Source organism: Eutrigla gurnardus, assembly GCF_963514095.1.
Source record: "Eutrigla gurnardus genome assembly, chromosome: 6".
NCBI classification, from domain to species: domain Eukaryota; kingdom Metazoa; phylum Chordata; class Actinopteri; order Perciformes; family Triglidae; genus Eutrigla; species Eutrigla gurnardus.
In genome coordinates this window covers 7,349,003-7,371,309 of record NC_139920.1, presented here as the reverse complement: position 1 = coordinate 7,371,309, position 22,307 = coordinate 7,349,003, and the positions used below count along the sequence as shown (strand labels likewise).

The window sequence follows — 22,307 nt, the reverse complement described above, 5'->3', positions numbered from 1 at the left end:
CAACTCTAGTCTGGTCCAACTTGTATAGGCTGCTTTTATTATTGTCCTTTGGCTACAAAGCATGAACTAATTTCCATGATGTGTTTTTATTCATAAGTAACAGCATAGAATGTCTCTTCTCATATTCAGTAACATAGAACAGTGAGAAAGTAAAACTCAGATCAGAGTTGAAATACATATGCATCATGTTAAATATTCCACATTAAAATGTTGAACTACAACAACACTGCTACTGTGTTGTCCAGGATCTCAGGAGGTTTGTCTCACAGCTGTGTTTTTGTTGTTGTTGACAGCATGCCAGAAATGTCAGAATGACATTGCCATGGGAACATGTTGAGTGTGTGGTAAATAGGGTTATGTATCATAGGTCCACTAAGAAAGATAAATGAGTAAAAGAGTATTTGCAATTTCAAAACCATTTAAGCTAAATTCCAAATTCAGAGCACATCTATGATTGAAAGATTGCTTCCAAACAGCTATCAACACGGTGACAGTTGCTGAAGATGCCATTATTCCACTATATATGTTGTAAATAGTTGTTTTCTGCTATATTAATGGTCTGAATTTCAAATTTACCACCTCACAGATCAAAACTGAAACCAAGTCCCCTGTTGTGCTCCAGGTACAGCTTGACAGTGTTAATTTTGGCGGCTATTTTAGATTTAGTCTTAGTCTTAGTCTTTAGACGAAAATGCTTATTAGTTTTAGTCACATTTTAGTCATTGTTTACCTTCATAGTTTTAGTCTAGTTTTAGTCGACAAAAAGTAAAAACATTTTAGTCAACTTTTAGTCATTACTTTTAGTCACATTTTAGCACTGCCGCAGCTGCCGGTCCATAACTTGGCCTATGTTGTCTCATTCTTTTCCTATGGGCTGCATGTGGTGAGCTATTACAACAGGACAATTCCATTCCATCAAGCTTCTAGCTGCTTCTGTCTATGAAATATGGATATTATTTTGAGTAGTGTCCATGGGCGGTTTTGTTGCCAGGAATGGTCCTTTCCACTCCCTGCCCTAAATATGTGTGTATATAGTGTACTTCTTCTGTGCCATTTATGTATTTAACTTTCTCTATCACTACAATAACTCTTTGACCGTCATTTGCTCTGCTGTGAACTCCTCCGTGTCTCCCGTTTGGGAAAACACAACAACTCACGGCCAAGCGTAAATCAGGCTTTCCGATTGGCTGTAAAAGCCGCTACGGGAGCCACTACGAGCGTCCGATGCATAAACGTAACTCTATACGACACTAGCAAGATGGCGGATGAAAATAATGATCGATTTTAGTCCCGTCCCGTCTCGTTAACGAAAACAAAGCAGACATCTCGTCATAGTTTTTATCATCAAGGATCTATTTTTAGCTCGTCATCGTCTCGTCTTAGTCATAGAAAAAATGCTTTTGACGAACATATTTCGTCATAGTTTTCGTTAACGAAATTAACACTGCAGCTTGATCAAGCCCAATCCTGCAATGACATTAAAGTCCAGCTGAAATAACAAATACCTCTTAGATCACATCCCTGGGCATACTGTGAACTCATTTAACAACAACAATATATGCAATATATATTTCTTAACCAACCAATAATATCATGACATGTCTCCATCCATCAATCTGCAACTATCTGCCATTCCTGTTTTACTCATAAATATGCCACAGATATATACTCTTTAAATTTAATTTGCTTGACTTTAAAGGAGATTCACATGAACTCCAGTTTGAAAATAACCCTGATGATGTCAGTAGTTATAAGGGATGCAACAATACAGTTAGCCACGGTTCAATACGTATCTCGGTTCTTGGGTTACGGTTTCAGTTCTGTTTCGGTACACATTTTGTGCGCAGGAGAAAAAATATTGTTATTTTCAAAAATGATTTCTTTATTTTGCTTATAAGCTAAGTTTTTTTAATGCAAAAGCCCTAGTTTCGTGGCGCAGCGCAGGACGGCGGAGGGTGGCGGAGCCGGCATAATGCAAGTTTCGGCAAGTTTCGACCCGCGCAGCCTTGCGCACGGTCAGTTTGGCAGTTTGGTGGATCGCCTGCGCCACGATGGGTGTGGCGGCGCAGCAGGGGGAGGCGTCACAGATTCAGCTTGGCGTAGCGGAAGTTTCGTGGCAAAAAGCCTCGCCGAGACTTCGCCGAAAGCCCGCCAGCTCCAACCTGAGGGGTATTCCATCAAACTCGCTAAGTGCAAAGCCTGGCTAATTTCGATAAGCCTCGCTACCTTTAGCGAGAGTTGCGTTCCATCAACGTGACTTGAGGCACTCTCCGCTAAGTAACCATGGGAATTTATCCGACCAAACTAGCCTGTCCCAGGGCAGGCTAACCATCAGGCTTACTTTAGCGGGGGTTTCAGAGAAGTCCGTCTGTCGGAAACAACTGTACCAGCAGAAGGTTCCGCCAAGCCTAGTCCTCGTGATTTCGTCACGTGAAAGACCAAAAATGACCAAAATTACATATATGAAGTACAAACAGACTATATTTTCATCAAGCGTCTAAAAATACATGCTTGCAATTAAAAAAAATATGAATAAATCGTTTATTTTGTTTAAGACCGACTGGCCATATCATTATCTAAAGTCCTCAGTTGGGTGAGTGGTGATGCACCTGCCACGAGGACATCTCATGTGTGTTTTTTTTTTTTTTTTGCCTGTATAATTGTCTTTAGATCAGAGAATGTGAGTGAGAATGTCAGTGAGTTCATTAATAGGTTCATTGAATGTGTTCATTGAATTGTTGAGATAAATGAGTTGATCAATGTAGATGCATTTACTAGGCCTATCTAAAAAAAGAGAGAGAGAGAGAGAGAGAGAGAGAGAGAGAGAGAGAGAGTTCCGGCCAAAGAAAGAAGTTTCACAAAGTTCCATAGTCGGGAATTAAACCGTGGCCGGCCGCATGCAAAGCCGGCGCGTTACCTCTACACTATCCTCATGTTCGAGAAATTGTTGTCAGTGTTATATTAGAACATGTTACTCTTAACGGTACTTCCGTATTTAATTGCTCGGCAATTCTTGCCCAAGCAGCCTCGCGATTTTTATTTATCACTACAGTATTCCCTTTTTTGGTTATGATGGGTTTGTACTCCTCATACAGTTCCATCAATAATTTTTGCTCTGGTCTTTTCTGCCATTTTCTCAATGATTCGACATTCACGGTTCTGGTCTGGCTTCATATCCCGTGAACGCGCGTAACACAAGACAACTTTAACCTGGCTTGAATTAGCCTTAACAAGGCGCGGCTGAAATGCGTTAATGGAACGGGTTTAGCCGCAAGTGGAAGTTGGCGTTAGTTCTAACCAGGCTCAACCAGGTAAGTGCCGCTTTAATTAGCGAGTTTGGTGGAATACCCCTCAGGTCTACTCTCGGCGCAAGGCGCAAATAAAGTCCATTCATTCAAGGCGAATCACAGCTGGCGGAGTGGAAGTTTGACTGACGGTGCGCAGTGCGCACACGTCACCGAGACCTCACAGGCAGGTTTCCACAGTTCCAGGCACATTTAAATGCAATAAATAATCACAACAAACACTATTTAATGCAACTAATTGAATCAACGCGTGAATTTATATCTATATAGATTGTCCCGTCACATCTGACGTCAGATCAAAGGCGGATGGCACGCGTAACGGAAACTCAGCCTCTCGGACCAAAACATCTCCCTCTCTCTCTCCTGTTTTTTATAATATCGGCATTGTTATTATTATGATACGCACGCACAGCGCGTGATGCGCGTGGTGGGAGCGGCGGCGCTGCTTCTGTCATCGGGTTGTCAAGTGACGGAACTTGCACTGAACCTCCCCTAACGCATTAAAGGTGAGGAGAGGAGCTCATTTGATTGGTGAAGATCTGAATCGGCTGTGTTAATCCCAGTCCACGCCTCGTCTCCTCCTCGTCTCCCACTCACGCCTTCTTCTCCTCCCTCTTTCCCACTTGCGTGGGTGGGCGAGACGGGAGGTGTGCCTGCGCGAGCCTGCGCGGTGCACGAAACTTGCAAAGTCCAGGCGGAGTGCTGACTGCGCCTGGTCTACGAAACTAGGGCCCTACATCTCCCACTTGGACATTACGTTAGGGGAAATGTAACATCTTTTACAGTACAAGGCACAAACCCTGTCCCCTCCATGTTATGATTAACTGACTAAAAAGTCAAATTATACGTCAAATACATTTTTCACAAAGATGTTTTCTGTTATTTTAGGTAGTTCTTAACAAGTGTTCTTTGATACTGTAGAACAGGAGGTGTGAAGTCATGAATGAGCTGCCCTGATGGAAGTTGAAATATACCTTACAGTTACATTTACATTTAGGTCATGTAGCAGACGCTTTTGTCCAAAGCGACTTACAATAAGTACATTTGTCAAAAGAAGGAAACAAAGAAACCACAACGTATCATTGCCGATAAAATAAGAGCTAAAAATAGAACAAGTGTTAGGTCCTCATCTGAGTAAAGTAGTACGTTAAGAGCGACAGTGCTAAGATTTTTACCACAGAATATTGTAAAGTAAAGTAAAACACTCAAAAACTAGAAAATAGGACTGACTGGATCCGATTAATATAATTAAATAATATATATTGTGTCCATATATGTCTACTGTATATGTATACACACCCACTTATATCTCTATCTTTCTTCAGAATTCAGATCCATACATCACCTTTAACCCTGACAAGACAAATCCCCTGCAGCACAGAACTAATCTGTATGCTTTCAGTGGATGTTATTTCTGAGGAGTGTTATGTTACATCTGCAGCCCTCCAAAGCCCTGTTTGTTTTATGCTCATCATCACTCCCTGGTGTGAGCTGAATTACAGACTGAAGGCACTGATGAATAGAGCTCTTGACCTCTTCTGCTCTGAAGACATTTCTTTACATCCAAACAACTGAACAGCATGTGCTCCACTTGTACTGTCTGTCTGACAAAAACGATTAGATAGAAATTGCTATGCACCGAGGGTTGCTTACATCTGTTAGAATCATGAACTAGTTGTTCATAGAGGGGATGTGTATAGTCAGATTTCATGGTGGTTTTACCGGATTAGGTCCAGCAGGGCATCAGCAGAACTCATAATAGGCTTGCCACTGTCCTCGGAGTCCTCTTTCTGGGCTGCACCCCCTGGATGGATGATGGACACCATGATGATTCCCACTACCACAGCCACAAAGGTGGTCCACAGGTAATAGGACACTGTGATCAGGCCGAGACGACTGGAACACTTGGCGTCGAGGGCTGCCAGTCCTGACATCAAGCTGGAAGAGGAAGCATCCAAGTTAGATCATAGTTAGTGCTATATGTTCATAATGCATGTTGAACACTGTAAAATCAAATGTGCCAATCAGCAAACAACCAATTCCCGCATTCTCCCCAATTTGACAACTAATGTTGGTAATCTTGTGAGGTGCAGAATTGTGTATCTTCTAAATATCAACTTTTCAACTGTCAACTGGTAAATTGGCCCGGCTAAGGTTGGTGCTTCTTCGTACTGCAGCAGACAATGGTCTTTGGTTTGCCTTGTCGGAGTGTTACACTAGTTGTTTTTGGACATAGCTTTTTTTTGTTGTTTTTTTTTGGAGGGGGGTCCCTTTCTGTTAGTTTGTCGTGAGCTTGATTGGACTTGACTGAGGCTTTGTGGTGAGCTCCTTCTCCCCTGTTAGGCCTGGCAGCAGGTTCCTCTAGGGGACTCGTGGTGACTACTTTAGGTGGTGGCGAAGGTGGGTTGAGCTTTTAGCTCTGGAGCATCTCAGTGGTTGTGAGAGGGTTGCCAGTCTTCTTGTTGCTTTCTTCACACTGTTGCCAGTCTTTGCCAGAGCAGTGTACTAAATAACAACTTCTGAGGATTGCAGAGCACTATGACGTTGACATTCCTGATAAGTAGTGTGTGAGAACATGTTTAAAGGATGGTCTGTTTGAGACTGGAGTCTTGTGCCGGCAGCCAGTTAGCAGTCCGGTGACCAGTGTGATGCCTAACCCTGGAACTCTAACGTTTGAACAACAGGAGGAGTTGCTGCTTGCAAATACAGTTGGAGACGTTGAAATTTGAAAAGGAAGTAGAACTGGAAACCATGAAGCTCCCATTCATCTCTAAAGTTTGCAGCAATCTTGTGACAACTTGTATTTGGTCCTGCAACCTTTTTTTGTATCACAATATAGTAAAAAACATTTAGATAAATGTACAAAAACTGCACACGTCTTTAAACAGACTGAAACTTTTTATCACACAATGCTTGGTCATTCACTTGAACACCCATTTTAGGATCAAATAAAGATTTTGGAACACATCTAAATACCTCCTAAATAATTGGTACCACTTCAAAACCTGAGTGGAGATAACAGCCAAACCCAACATGCGATGGGATTTTTCAAGAGCTACTTTACCTGAACTAAACATGTAATCACATAAGTAAGCTTACAACATTAAAGCTCTAGAATCCTTCTGCATTCCTGTTGTGACTACTAAGAGAGTAAACATTGGGAAACTTGAACACACAGCTAACCTAACCAATCTCATTCCTGTTCTCTCAAAATCAAAGTCAACCTCAAAGCCTGTCAATAACACCATCAGGATGGGTCTGCTAAATGTTAGGTCTCTTAATAACAAATCATTCTTAGTCAATGATTTTATTACCACTTCTAAACTTGACTATGTTTTTAACTGAAACATGGCTAGAACAAAATAACAGTGCAAGCATTCTGATCGAGACAGCACCCCCCAACTATAATTTTATTGATGTTCTTAGATCTGGGAAAAGAGGTGGAGGGGTTGCTGCTATATTTAAAAATACATTTCAGGGGAAACAGATGTCACTTGGTGTTTTTCCATCATTCGAATATCTTTGTGCTGTGTTGAAATGCTCTCCCAGAGTTCTCCTGTTAATTATTTACAGGCCACCTAAATATTCATCACATTTTCTCGATGATTTTACTGAATTATTGTCTAGCTCTCCACTGATTTCGACTGCCTAGTTATAACCGGTGACTTTAATCTTCATATTGATGATTTGAATGACAAGGGTGCAAAAGAACTTTTTAATATTCTAGACACATTTGACCTTTCTCAACATGTGAAAGAGGCTACTCATTGTAAGGGACACACCCTGGACCTGATTATCACAAAAGGTCTCCATGTTTCTGATGTTTTTGTGACTGATCCTTCATTGTCTGATCACTTCTGTGTTTTCTTTAATATCTCTTTCATTCCTGATACACAAACCGAATCAAATAAGGTCAAAAAGCGGTACATCAATGAACATGCCAATGTACTCTTTAAAAATGCCATCTCCTTGTTACCACCTCTAAACCCATGTCATGCTGATGATCTTGTAAACATCTTTAATTCCAAAATTTTGAATGTCATAGATGTCATTGCACCTGCTACGTTCAAAACGATTTCTGGTAAGCAAAAGGCACCCTGGAGAAAAGCTGCTGTTGTGACAGCCCAGAGAAGAGAGTGCAGGAAGGCTGAACGAATCTGGCGGAGTACTAAACTTCATATTCACCATGACATCTATAAAGAGAGCCTCCGGGCCTACAATTTAGTCTTAAAAAGTGCGAGAGAAACATACTTCTCCAATATCATAAACAACAACACTAATAAGGCGAAAACCCTATTTGCAACTGTTGACAGACTGACCAACCCCCCAACACAAATACCAGCTAAACTCCATTCCACGCAGAAATGCAATGAGTTTGCATTCTTTTATACTAATAAAATTAACTGACTCTGCTCTCGCCTGGTTTACATCATACCTGACAAATCGCACCTTTCAGGTCACATGGAATGGCTCTATGTCCAAACCCTGTTCTCTGGACACGGGTGTCCCTCAAGGCTCAGTATTAGGACCGCTTCTGTTCTCACTATACACCAGATCACTAGGTTCTGTTATCACATCGCATGGATTCTCCTACCATTGCTACGCAGATGACACCCAGCTGTTCCTCTCTTTTCCCCCGTCCTCTGACACCCACATTGCAACTCGCATCTCGGACTGTCTGGCTGACATCTCTGTCTGGACAACTGCACATCACCTCAAGCTTAACCTGAATAAAACCGAACTCCTCTTCATCCCAGGGAAAGACTGCCCTCGCATGGACCTGTCGGTCACTGTCGAGGGCATCACAGTATTGCCGTCGTCAACTGCGAGGAACCTGGGTGTAATCCTCGATGACCAACTATCCTGCACCCCCAACATCACTGCTGTAGCCCGATCCTGCAGATTTGCCCTCTACAACATCCGCAGGATTCGGACCCTCCTCACAAAGGACGCAACGCAACTCTTGGTCCAAGCACTGGTCATCTCCCGCCTTGACTACTGCAACTCTCTCCTGGCTGGACTCCCGGCCTCTGCGATTAAACCATTGCAGCGTATCCAGAACGCTGCAGCACGTCTTATCTTCAATCTACCCAAATTTTCCCATGTGACCCCCCTCCTCCGTGACCTCCACTGGCTCCCTGTTGCAGCATGCATCCAATTCAAGACGATGACACTGGCCTTCAGGGCCATCAATGGAACGGCACCCATCTACCTTCAAACACTGGTCAAACCTCAAGCCCCGAAGCGAGCACTTCGCTCCTCTACTTCAGCTGGCCGGCTGGTACCACCATCGCTGAAATCAAACAAATGTCGCTCAGCAAAGTCCAGACTCTTCTCTGTTCTGGCGCCTCAGTGGTGGAACGAACTCCCGACTAATGTCAGGACAGCTGAGTCATTTGCCATTTTCCGAAAAAGGCTCAAGACTCACCTGTTCAGACTTCACCTCGACTAGCATGACCCCCCCCCCCCCCCAAAAAAAAAAAAAAAAACACCCTTACCTATAGCACTCTGATCGTAGCACTGTTGCTCTTGAACTACTAGTTTACTCAGATGAGGACCTAACACTTGTTCTACTTTTAGCTCTTACTTTATCGGCAATGATTCGTTGTGGTTTCCTTGTTTCCTTCTTTTGACAAATGTACTTATTGTAAGTCGCTTTGGACAAAAGCGTCTGCTAAATGACCTAAATGTAAATGTAAATGTAAAATTGAAGGCATCAGACGCGCCATCAATATCTCAAACAAAAAAATTGGATCACCACCCTGTTCAGGCAAAAGTAACACAGCAATCATGGCAAGCTTTAATGCCATAGACTCTAAAACTCTAGTGGAAACGGTGACAAATCTAAAATCATCCACCTGCTGCCTTGATGCTTTACCTACCAACTTTTTTAAGAATGTTTTTGACTGCCTATCAATAGACGTATTGCAAATAGTTAATAACTCCATTCAATCAGGAAATTTCCCAAAGGCCTTCAAAACTGCAGTCATTAAACCTCTTCTAAAAAAGCGGAGCCTAGATGCCTCTATTATCAACAACTACAGACCAATTTCAAATCTACCCTTCATAAGTAAAATAATTAAGAAAGTTGTCCTCCAACAACTAAATCACTTCCTGGCTTCAACTGGCTGCCACAACAACTTCCAGTCAGGATTTCGACCTTTTCATAGCACCGAGACGGCCCTTATTAAAGTTGTAAATGACATCCGTCTTAACACAGACTCTGGCAAAACTTCAATATTAATGCTATTAGACCTCAGTGCTGCATTTGACACTGTCGACCACTTGGACAGGTTGGAAAACTGGGTGGGGCTCTCAGGCACAGTCTTAAGCTGGTTCAAGTCATATCTACAAGATAGGAACTATTTTGTTTCCATTGGCGACTTTGTATCAGAACCTACCAATGTAACGTGTGGAGTCCCCCAAGGTTCAATCTTGGGGCCGACTTTATTCAACATCTACATGCTCCCACTAGGACAAATCATGCAAAATAATAACATTGACCACCATTGCTATGCCAATGACACCCAAATCTATGTAGCACTATCACCAAACGACTATCGCCCCATAGATCTTCTGTGCCAGTGCATTGAGCAAGTCAAAGACTGGATGTGCCAAAACTTCCTACAACTAAATGAGGACAAAACTGAGATAATTGTTTTTGGTGCTAAAAAAGAAAGGTTTAAAGTAATTCAACACCTTCACTCTCTGTCCCTGAAAACCTCAAACAAAGCCAGAAATGTTGGGGTTATTATGGATTCTGATTTACATTTCGACAGTCACGTTAAATCAGTAACAAAATCAGCCTACTATCACCTCAAAAATGTAGCAAGACTTAGAGGGCTCATGTCAGCTCAAAACTTGTACATGCCTTTATTACTAGTAGGCTAGACTACTGTAATGGTCTCCTTGCAGGTCTTCCGAAAAAAACTGTCAGGCAGCTACAGCTTGTTCAGAACGCTGCTGCTAGAGTTCTTACAAAGACCAAAAAATGTGAGTACATTACACCAATTCTTAAATCCTTACATTGGCTCCCTGTATGTCAGAGGATTGATTTCAAAATCCTCCTGCTCACATATAAATCACTACATGGTCTAGGACCGAAGTATATCACTGATATGCTCCCACTACATAAGCCTTTTAGACCACTAAGATCTTCTGAGACCAATCTGTTAGTGATTCCCAGAGTAAACAACAATCACGGGAGAGCATAATTTAGTCACTATGCAACAAATGGCTGGAATAAACTTCCTGAAGATGTAAGACTTGCCCCAACTCTGACAACTTTTAAAACTAGACTGAAAACTTTTATGTTCACCATAGCTTTCTGCTAAATCTTTTAATGTCTGCACTGTTTTTAATTATTGCAAATATGTTTTTATTCTCCGTTCTTTCTGTAATGCATTTTTAAATTTGCCTTTATTTTCTTTTAATTCTTTTTTTTTTCACTTTGTTGTATGATGTGAAGCACTTTGAGTCTGCCTTGTGTATGAAATGTGCTATACAAATAAAGTTGCCTTGCCTTGCCTAGTCTACGATTTTTCACTTTTCACAGCCAAATTTTAGCCAATAGTAGCCATCTGGTCCGCATGGCTACTATTGGCTAAATGTTCCGATCCAATCCTCGCTCACTCTCCAGCTCCTGTTCACGTCACGTCCCGACTCACCTCCACGTTTGAAACTACGAGCGGACAAGACGCTTGTTGCCCTGAGCAGTTCACGTATGGAGCAGGGCTCTCACATGAGTTCAGAGTGAGATTCTGGCTGAGGCTGGGGCATCAGCGGGGAGGGAAGGGGGATTGTGGCCGCAATAAACACTATTACTGCTTTGTACATGTTGTGGATGTCCCGGACACACCGGGAAACTAAACTGCGTCCTGCCTGAGTTCATAAGCGGAGGGAATGTTCCCATTCATTGTCTATGTAAGAAGCCTAATCTTTTAAACTGACCGTTGTCTATCTAAATTAAAGACAGATTCAGCAACTGCATAGCTTATTTCTCGCCTAAAATGTTTTCAGAAACACATTTCGGTGAACTATTTTCATAAAATAAGAGGGAGGTGGGAGGCTGCGAGGGAGAACGATAGAGCTTGGAGGAGCACAGAAGGGAGGGGTGTGTGTGTGGGGAGGGGGGATGCTTTTTTCAAACCTTTCAAATCGTAGACTAGAGCTTTAAGCGTGTAAGTATCTTTGTTTTTTCTATACTGTCAGAACAAGATTTGTAGCCTCTTCAGTGGAATAGTCAGATCTTCAGAAAATACTGTTTTTGAGACACATTACTTTTGCACTTGCTTTCAGTCAATCAATGTCAAGAAACATCTACTGAAACACTTCAAAAGTACATTTAAGTTCCTTGCAATATCTCAGATTCAGAGCATATACATTTACATTTACATTTAGGTCATTTAGCAGACGCTTTTGTCCAAAGCGACATACAATAAGTACATTTGTCAAAAGAAGGAAACAAAGAAACCACAACGTATCATTGCCGATAAAGTAAGAGCTAAAAATAGAACAAGTGTTAGGTCCTCATCTGAGAGTCGAGGTGAAGAGGTTGAACAGGTGAGTCTTGAGCCTTTTTCGGAAGATCGCAAATGACTCTGCTGTCCTGACATTGGTCGGGAGTTCGTTCCACCACTGAGGCGCCAGAACAGAGAAGAGTCTGGACTTTGCTGAGCGACATTTGTTTGATTTCAGCGATGGTGGTACCAGCCGGCCAGCTGAAGTAGAGGAGCGAAGTGCTCGCTTCGGGGCATGAGGTTTGACGTGTGTTTGAAGGTAGACAGGTGCCGTTCCATTGATGGCCCTGAAGGCCAGTGTCATCATCTTGAATTGGATGCGTGCTGCAACAGGGAGCCAGTGGAGGTCACGGAGGAGGGGGGTCACATGGGAGAATTTGGGTAGATTGAAGATAAGGCGTGCTGCAGCGTTCTGGATACGCTGCAATGGTTTAATCGCAGGAGAGAGTTGCAGTAGTCAAGGCGGGAGATGACCAGTGCTTGGACCAGGAGTTGCGTTGCATCCTTTGTGAGGAAGGTCCGAATCCTGCGGATATTGTAGAGGGCAAATCTGCAGGATCGGGCCACAGCAGTGATGTTGGGGGTGCAGGATAGTTGGTCATCGAGGATTACACCCAGGTTCCTCGCAGTTGACGACAGCAATACTGTGATGCCCTCGACAGTGACCGACAGGTCCATGCAAGGGCAGTCTTTCTCTGGGATGAAGAGGAGTTCGGTTTTATTCAGGTTAAGCTTGAGGTGATGTGCAGTTGTCCAGACAGAGATGTCAGCCAGACAGTTCGAGATGCGAGTTGCAATGTGAGTGTCAGAGGACGGGGGAAAAGAGAGGAACAGCTGGGTATCATCTGCGTAGCAATGGTAGGAGAATCCATGCGATGTGATAACAGAACCTAGTGATCTGGTGTATAGTGAGAACAGAAGCGGTCCTAATACTGAGCCTTGAGGGACACCCGTGTCCAGAGAGCAGGGTTTGGACATAGAGCCATTCCATGTGACCTGAAAGGTGCGATTTGTCAGGTATGATGTAAACCAGGTGAGAGCAGAGTCAGTGATGCCAAGTTCAGCCAGAGTGGAGAGGAGGATTTGGTGGTTGACTGTGTCGAATGCAGCAGATAGGTCGAGGAGAATGAGAACGGAGGAGTGGGATGAGGCTCTGGCGTCTCGCAGGGACTCGGTCACTGTGAGGAGGGCCGTCTCAGTGGAGTGAGCAGTCCTGAATCCTAATTGATTAGGGTCTAGGAGGTTGTTCTGTGAGAGATAGGATGACAGTTGGTTGTAGGCGGCACGTTCCTGGGTTTTTTAAGGAGAGGCTTCACGGTAGCTGTCTTAAAATCTGCTGGAATGACACCTGAGGTGAGGGAGGAGTTGATCAGGGTGGTGAGGAATGGCAAGATGTCGTGTGAGATGTCCTGGAGAAGAGAGGAGGGAATCGGGTCGAGGGAGCAGGTGGTGGCACGGTTAGACGTAACAAGTGCGTGAAAGTCTTCAGAGGTGAGGGGGCTAAAGCTGGTAAGACCATCCGAGTTGAGAGTTGGGGGAGATGTCTTCTGGGAGGGAATAGGCGTGAATGAGGAGCTGATGTCATTTACTTACTTGGTAAAGTAAGTTGCAAAGTCATCGGCAGTAAGGGAGGAAGGGGGGGAGGGGTAGGAGGGGTGAGGAGGGAGGAGAACATGGAGAAGAGTTTCCTGGGGTTGGAGGCAGAAGAGTTGATCTTTGCCAGGTAGAAGGCAGATTTAGCTGTGGAAACAGTTGAGGTGAAGTCAGAGAGGAGGTGGTGGTAGTGAGCAAGGTCCTCGTGCTGGCCCGAATTCTTCTATTTTCTCTCTGACGCTCGCAACAATGATCTGTTGGTTCGCAGAGGTTCAGACAGCCAGGGAGGGGAGGGAGATGATCGCGCAGATCGTGAGATTGGGGGACAGAGAGTGTCCAAAGAAGAGGAGAGTGAGGACATCAGGATGGAGGAGGCTTCCTCAGTAGGCATTAAGGAGAACTGTTCTGAGGATGGTAGCAGGGATATAACAGTTGAGGAGAGAGCGGAGGGAGTGAGGGATTTCAGGTTGCGGCAGCTGATGACCATTTGAGGCGTAGAGGGGAGGGATGTGCTGGGCTTCATGGGGAGGGAGAAAGTCACAAAGTGGTGGTCGGACACGGTGAGCGGGGTAACAGATAGTGCCGAGATGCCACAGGATCTTGTGAAGACAAGGTCAAGTTGGTTCCCGGCCTGGTGAGTTGGTGGAGAGGGGGAGAGTGTACGGTCAAATGCGGAAAAGAAGTCAATGAATTCAGATTAATGCAGCTTTCCCGGGTGGATGTTGAAGTCACCGAGGACGACGAGTGGTGTGCCATCATCAGGGGAGCAGCTCAGGAGGGCATCCATCTCATCCAAAAAGTCACCGAGGGAGATAGATCACTATGATGTTGAGTTTGAAAGGAAGGGTGACAGAGACGGCGTGGAATTCAAGTGTAGATTGGGGTAGGTGGTCCAGAGGAAGGACCTGGTAGGACCATCTGGGTGAGATGAGGAGCCCAGTTCCTCCTCCTCGCCCTGTTCGTCTTGGGGAGTGTGAAAACGAGTAGGCAGTTGAAAGGGCAGCTGGAGTGGCAGTGTTTTCTGGGGTGATCCAGGTCTCCGTAAGGGCCAGGAAGAGAGTCTGCAGGGAGGCATAGGCTGAGATGGTGTCCGCCTTCTTGACTGCAGACTGGCAGTTCCACAGCCCCCCTAGTACTTCAAGTTCCTTACCGGTGGAGAATGGTGGGTAGCAGAGATTGGATGGGTTACAGCCTCGAGTGAAGGGTCTTCGGTAAAATCTTCTCCAGTGTGATGTCCTGACTGGGATAAGACACATGGCTGCGAGGGGGGGGGTTAGATGTTATGCCTACCTCAGTGGACTCCCACAGATAGACTCCCTTTGTCTTTGTTCAGATGTCTTCGTTCTGATGGCCTGACGCTGCAGCTGACGCAACAAGAGACAAAGCAGCTTCCTTCCTTTCTCCAGACAAAATGTGGTTTGAAGGAGATTCACTGGCAGTCCTTTAAGTTCTGACTGTGACCCCTCCCTCCCATCAAGTCTATTTACTACAGCTGAGCTGGCTGAAACTAGCTGATTACTCACTTAGCATAGACAGCTTCACAAGAATTTAAACAACAAGCTAACACAAGACTAAATGTTACAACTAGCTTTACTCACACAATGCCTAAACCCAAATCTACAATTAGTTTCTGACTTACCAACAAGAGACAAAGCAGCTTCCTTCCTTTCTCCAGACAAAATGTGTTATATATTATCTGTCAGGACTCAGACAAAGGAGAGGTGCAGATGGGAGCAGATTGACAGGCTTTATTCTGGTTATACTTGCACCTTGTCAGAAATGAGTGTAGGCAAAGCAATTCGGCTATAAATATTCTATCGTCAGAAGGACGAGGGCTAGGAAAACAAAAACCAGCAACAACACAATAAAACAGAAAGTCACTCCCGAAGGAGGAAAAAAACTCTAACTCTACACTACTCTTAAGGGAAATAAGCTCTATGGAAATTACAACAAAAAGTCACTCGCTAGGAGGATCAAGGGGAAAGGCTACAAACTTAACTACTCTTTACTACTCTCGAGAAAAACTAGCTCTATGGGAAAATACAACAAAAAGTCACTCACATGGAGGATCAAGGAAACAAACTTAACTACACTTAACTGAATTATAAAAAGGTACAAACAAAGGACGCTCCACTGGGAGGAAAAACAACAAGGCTCTGAACGCTCAAACTTAAATACTGACCAAAAACTTTACAAAATCAAAATCACTCTTCTTCAGAGGAACAAATACACAGAAATACACACGTGGCAAATGGCTCAGGAACAAGGCTATGGAAGGTGCTGGAGGTTCGACGGAACAAAATACTCTGGCAAATTTCACTGCTAAATATTATGGCTGTTGGAATGAACTTTGGGAATTGAATATAATTCAAGTAGTAAAAAAACTCACTACTATTCCAATGCTGAAATTAATATATTAGTATCCTTTTTTTTTATAAACGTGTTTTCAAACGTGAGGAAATCATGCCCTCCTCGCCTTGGCCTACTTGCATAAACGGATGCTTTTGACACATGAAGTCTGATGAACAATAAAGTTTAACACACACGGACATAACACACGCAGAGATAACCGCGTGGCAGCACGTGAAATGAATACAAAGATATCGACGGACCTCTAGCCTTTCTGTCGTGTTCGGGTCAAATCTAACCGATTTCCTACTTTCATCAATCATAAATATTGTGTTTTACATTTTATTGTCTCAAGGCCTTGTGATATCCTCCACACTACGCATTTGAACATATACAATTGATGATCACCACTTTCGTTGAATTTTGAGTGGTTAAATCAACTTTGTAACACCTGTGGTGTTCCCGGTCAAAAATGACCGCCATAGGAAATGAATGGGTGACCCTAGTTTGTGTTCATCCATCAGATAGTATACAACCACAAATCCACCACCGCCACTACACACACACACACACACACACACACACTACACCCCACTTGAACCCCTTTCAGACTGAATAATTAGGTGTCTCCTCTTCTTACCTCTTTCCTGCGCTTATGTGCCTCTCCCCTACGTGAACCACACTTTCCGATACAAAATGTTTCATATCTTCACACAGACCACCTATATAAAGCTTTATTTGCGTATTGCTGTCATTTTACTCTGAACACAATGAGTAGGCGCCTGATCAGACGATTTTCTGCCAGAGAGGCTCTTGACCTTTTTTTTTCAAACTGATGAAGAAGGGATTGAAGTTGAACCGGAGATAGAGGAGGATGTCTCAGAAATAGAAGACAACATCGATCCTGATTTTGATCCAGACCATTGTGAGACAGACCAGTCAACAGATGTGAGGAAGAGGCACCTGAGGAAGAGGCACCTGGGGAAGAGGCACCTGAGATGACATTCCAGTCCAAGGATGCTAACTTGCTCTGGTATTCATCCACCCAGGACAGAGGAGGCAGAGCAAGAGTTTAGGATATTGTTAGGATGACGCCAGGGCCAACACGGAACACAACATCTCATGTGGATGACAACAAGTCCAGCTTCCAACTCTTTTTACCAGAGTCCATTATGGAAATTATACTGATGACAAACCTGGAGGGGAGGCGTGTGTTTGCAGACCCATGGAAAGCATTGAACCAGGTAGACCTCCAAGCCTACATGGGTCTGTTGATTTCAGCAGGAGTATATCGATCCAACAATGAGGCTACAAAAGGTCTGTGGGATGCGGAGTCAGGGAGGCCTATATTCTCATCAACTATGTCCCTGCAACAGTTTCATGTCCACTCACAAGTTATCCGATTTGATGACAGAACTTCACAACTTTCCGACCTTGCCTACGTTTGCAAGGCGCATTCCGACCTGATTGCAAAATGCCAATCCTGTGTGTGAAGACACATACACACACACACACACACGCACACACACAAACACACACACACACACACACACCCCACACACACACACACACACACTCACACATGGATGATGTGTTCATGCTGATGTTCTGATGTTTTGTGAATTTGGTCTCTGTTTTGATTTTTTTTTTTTACAATACACGCACATTTTGGAATAAAGTGTACAATTTCAATATTCACTGCAGTTATTCATGTAAACCAGTAGTCTGAGACATTGTTAACAGCTTAAAGGGGAGTAAAATAAATTTGGTGATGATCAGTGGTTTTTGTGTTAATGTAAGAGCAGTTAAAACAGGCCGGTCAAATTTGACCGGGAACACTAAAGTAAGGGGGGAGAAACGAACACGACACAAAGGCTAGAAGCGAAGACATCATGACAAAGATGCATTCATGCTGCTTACTGCTAGCTAGATCGACCCCCGTCTCCATCGACTGATTCATCCGGAACGAGACCAGCAGCAGGATTACGTGAGAACGTGAAAGTAGAGCTGACGGTGAGACAAGGAGGGCGTAGCTATAGCAACAGGGACACAGCGTCTCCAGGAGAACGGCAATGTTGTTGTTTTACTTTCTTAATTATTACTTATATATAAAGCTGTTGGTAATTCAACATATTGTTAATGTTTTTGGAAGGCCCTCTAGTGGACAGGAAGTCAAATAATGGCTTTTTCAACGTAAAAGCCTGTCCAGTGTAGTTCATATTAATAATAAGCTGAATTTGAGCAATAAATATTTGAATATAATTCAAATACACACAAACATAATGAAATTTGAATAGTATTATAGAGGAACAAGTGCTGCACTTTCGCCTCACAGCAAGAGGGTTCGATTCCCGGGTCGGGCCCGGGTTAGTTCTGTGTGTTTGCATGTTCTCCCCGTGTTAGCCGTGTTAGCGTGGGTTCTCTCCGGGTTCTCTGGCTTCCTCCCACAGTCCAAAGACATGCAGGATGGGGATAGGTTAATTGATGACTCTAAATTGCCCGTAGGTGCCTTCGCCCAATGACCGCTGGGATCGGCTCCAGCCCCCCCGCGACCCTGAATACAGGATAAGCGGTAGACAATATAGAGGAACATTGACAGCTCTACTAAATATGAATAGGGTTAGCTACATGTAGTAGTACAACATATTCCATCAACTGTATTTACAGTTGTTTTCAGAATATGCCCAAATTCATTGCTTTAGTCAAAATGTTTTGAAAATGAATGATGCTCACCTTGAAAATCTCCTTTGTAAGGTATCTGTTCAGCTGACAGGTTCTCTGACTCTTAACTGTGAACTTGTCCAGGCGTGTTGAGTTGGCAGGGGAGGGGACTTGAAATCCTGAACTTAAGGTTGTAAAAAATTAAGTCATCAAGCCAATTTAATTAAGTAATTGCGACTTGAATTTAGTTTGAAATTAATTTACACAAAAGTTTGAGTTTAAATGTCTCACAATAGCCGGAATTCGAACCGCCGATCTTCCAATTTGACGACGACTCTCTCTACCTCTGAGCCACAGCCGGAGGTAGAGCAACGTAACTACCAACATTATTATGTCAACACAACTCATCGAAATAATGTTTACAACTTAAAAGTTGCATCTACCTCAATAAATTTGATTTTTTAATTTGCAACCATTTAACGAAGTGGTAGTAACAGGTCTCCTGAATTATTTTAGATTGTGTCATACTAATTAATGTGTGCCCCATTGAGATTTACTGATGACGAATATGAAGTCAGCAGTAACGTTACAGCTGCGGACGTAGCAGTGAAGTGGGTGTCGTTTTTTTTTCTCGTGAATATATTTACAACAACTGATCAAGAACTGCAAGGAGACCGAAGCTAAGTTACCGTGGCTTCCTTGTCAGCCTGCTGACGATTCATGTGAAGGCAGTTAACCCTGAAATTAGCAGCCGCTCCGGCTCAGGCACACTTAACGTGGGCTGACCTTTTAGGTGGCCCAGCGCTCTCATTTACGTTTTGCTCTGCCTTTCAACTGTGGAACGGACAGCATGGTTAACGGTTAACTATTAATATTGCCTCTCCTACTGCATCAATATATTTCACTTGTTACAGTCGGAAGATGGAAATTAATCATAATTGTTAACTGTAATGGTATTATTGAGCACTGATATCGGTACACGGTATTGGCAAGTCCTCACATGTAAGCCGTTGAGTCAGAGTAGTATTATGAGTATTTTCCCACCAGAGGGGCGACTGGCAACCACATAAACAACATTTTAATCACAGAGCCAGGCTGGCATCAGATCAGTATTAGTACTTTGTTGGATTTCTCTTGTGAATGTAAAGATGCTTAATCCCGCACTGCTTTCATTCAGAGACAGAATATAACACACACACACACACACACACACACACACACACACACACACACACACACACACACACACATGCACATTCAGAGGGTGATGAATAGATAGTAATAGCGACAGTGCTGTGTGAATCAAAGTATCTAATACAACAACAAACAGATCAGGAAAATTAATCTCTGTATCCGTATATTTCTTTTGCATATCACCAGAGAGCAACTTTCATGGGAACCTTTTATCCAGCTCTCTTTATGCATCCGTTGAGTCAACAAGCAATGTGTGGTCCTCAGCACGCGTGTTTCTTCATGGCCAAGCTTGCAAGCAAGCAGCAATACCAGGAGCAAAGCAATCAGCCCTTTCTGAAGGTGGCCATGCAAAAAACGGGCACGCACCATAGATAAAGGAATACTTCACCGGTGGAAACATGAATCTGGATTGTTGGTCATATATGTAGTGGGAATGTAAAATACATTTCGAATTTGATGGCCTTCTTGACTGAGAAAAGGCAGACAGTGACTTTTTGGCGCCACGGCCCGAATGCCTCGTATATGCCAAACAACACAGAGAACATGACTGTAACTTTACTGACAAGTCGTGTCTGCACATATTTCTAGCAAGCACTTGGCCTCTGAATCGCCGCATGTGAGCTCGAGCGATCGGCCAGGCAGGACCGATGCGACCAACGGCGGTCGTGGTTATCCCTGATATGGACACATCCATATCAGGGATACAACTTTTTTCAAGAGACAACTTTTATTTATTTTTAAAAGGTAAATTATAGTGGAAGTTAGTAATTCCTTATTCTTTTGTAGGCCTGGTTTGTTTTCGAAAAGTGTGATCGGAGAATTACATGTTTCGGCTCCCAAAGCTGTTCATTGCACTTTGAAACATATTTTTTTGATACTTGGATTGAATGTGGATTTCAATGGCAAAATTGAAAGGGCTTTATTAGTGCACGCAAAAGTTCTTTGATGTGAAATTACAGGATATGACAGGAGAATGTCCGTGAAACTCCTCTTATGTAAAGCTGCAAGGGTTATAATGAATTGCAGGAGACCGATGTCAGTACCTGGACACGACGAGTGGGAGGATCAGCATCTTCAGCATCCTCATCAGTAGCTCTCCGGGAAACTGAAAGTACTTCACCTCCTGTCAGCATGAGAGAAAAACAAATTGTTGAGGTCATTTGGTCAGGTCATTTGAGGAGGTGCATTGAATTAGCTGTTTCATACAAAATAATGAACAATAAGATGGCATTTTTAGGATGTCTGGACAGAAGTGACTGAAGAGATTGAAGGATAACTTTTTTTCCTCTCTCATTTTCCTTCATTGAGGCCATTTTGTTTGATTTGCTTTGTGAATGTACCAATGGACCACTGCCATCTTTGAATCCTCTACTCCCTTCACTTTGGGACAATATAATACAACACTACACACACACACGCACACACACACATGCACACACACACACACGCACACACACACACGCACACACACACACACACGCACGCACGCACGCACACACACACACACACACACACACAGACACACACATATGTACTTTTCATCTTCCTTGTCGGCATACCATTTTCCAAATAATAGAAATTAGTTTTATGTTTCTTTGTTACAGAGCATCAAAAGTCAGACTGGACATGCACATTTATTTGTTTCTGTGTTCACACCAAACACAAAGCATGTTTTTCATGTGGGATCGCACTAAGTCAGTGCAAAGATGTGAACAGATGCTGATTATGTCACGTGAATGAGACGAATGCCTGAAAACCGATTTCAACTTGGGCAAGAAATCCATGTGATGCTGTGTCCTGAATCAGTGGCCTGAAATCAGTCCGGAGATTCTCCTCCTGTCGCCACAGATGTCATGATGTTGCTGAATCAGAAGCCACTAACCATTCAACCCCTTCCTGTCCCCTTTCTGAAATTCTGTCTTTTTGCTAATTTGTATTTATGGGGTACAATTTCTGACATACGCTCCAGACATATTTTTCTTCAAAACCGTATAATAAATCTATGCTTCTCACTTTGGTGGCTAGTTATATTTTTAAAGAGGGGAGCAAATGAGGGATATAAAAAATAAAAATGAATGTAATTTAAATACATTTCCTGCAACACTTAAACTTTTGGATGAAGTCAAGAAACAGCCGACTACACTTGTGTTGATCAGTTAGATTGATGCTGCTATGGAAACTGCAAGAAGGATTTAGAGACACATGTACGTAACCATAGTAACTGTGTCACTCCTGCATGCATGTGCACGGTAAGAGGGGAGAGAGAGATGCTGACTGAGATTACCCTCATATTTCTACATAGAACTATATTTCTATATAGAAATAGAAATATGCAGATATATTTCTCACTTTCAGCTTGATGGTTTGAACAAGATGTAGAAAAGCCTCGTTTCACACCACTACGTCATCAGATATGCATTTGTTTGTCACTGCGCAAGAGAATTAAGTATTTGTTGGAGCAAGATATATGTGATATCTGGAGTTTCTGGAGTGCCATATTTGTTATGTGTTGAAGGAGCAGCTGTAACGTTAGCCTAGCCTAGCGCTGATCGATCCAAACTCCCTTCAGAAAACGAGCATTTGTCATGCATTGTTAGCATGATTCAGACTTTGTACAAATCACAATCAGTGTGATTTGAGCATCTGTTTTTTAGCTATTGCTATTAAATCCTAGCTAAATAGTTTA

General features: G+C 43.2%; 2 protein-coding genes across 2 annotated transcripts in view; one reads left to right on the top strand and one right to left on the bottom strand.

Moving 5' to 3' along the window:
• magoh (mago homolog, exon junction complex subunit) overlaps positions 1 to 22,307 on the top strand; it is a 106,795-nt gene that overhangs the window by 53,908 nt on the left and 30,580 nt on the right. The gene's annotated exons all lie outside the window — the stretch shown is intronic.
• The window catches only part of slc1a7b (solute carrier family 1 member 7b), a 63,666-nt gene that overhangs the window by 13,909 nt on the left and 27,450 nt on the right, over positions 1 to 22,307 (bottom strand). The window contains exons 2-3 of the mRNA XM_084010704.1: positions 20,665 to 20,744; positions 5,028 to 5,243 (exon numbers count right to left, since the gene is read on the bottom strand). Of these exons, the coding sequence (XP_083866830.1) occupies positions 5,028 to 5,243; positions 20,665 to 20,744 (296 nt within the window). The remainder of the gene's footprint in view (positions 1 to 5,027; positions 5,244 to 20,664; positions 20,745 to 22,307) is intronic.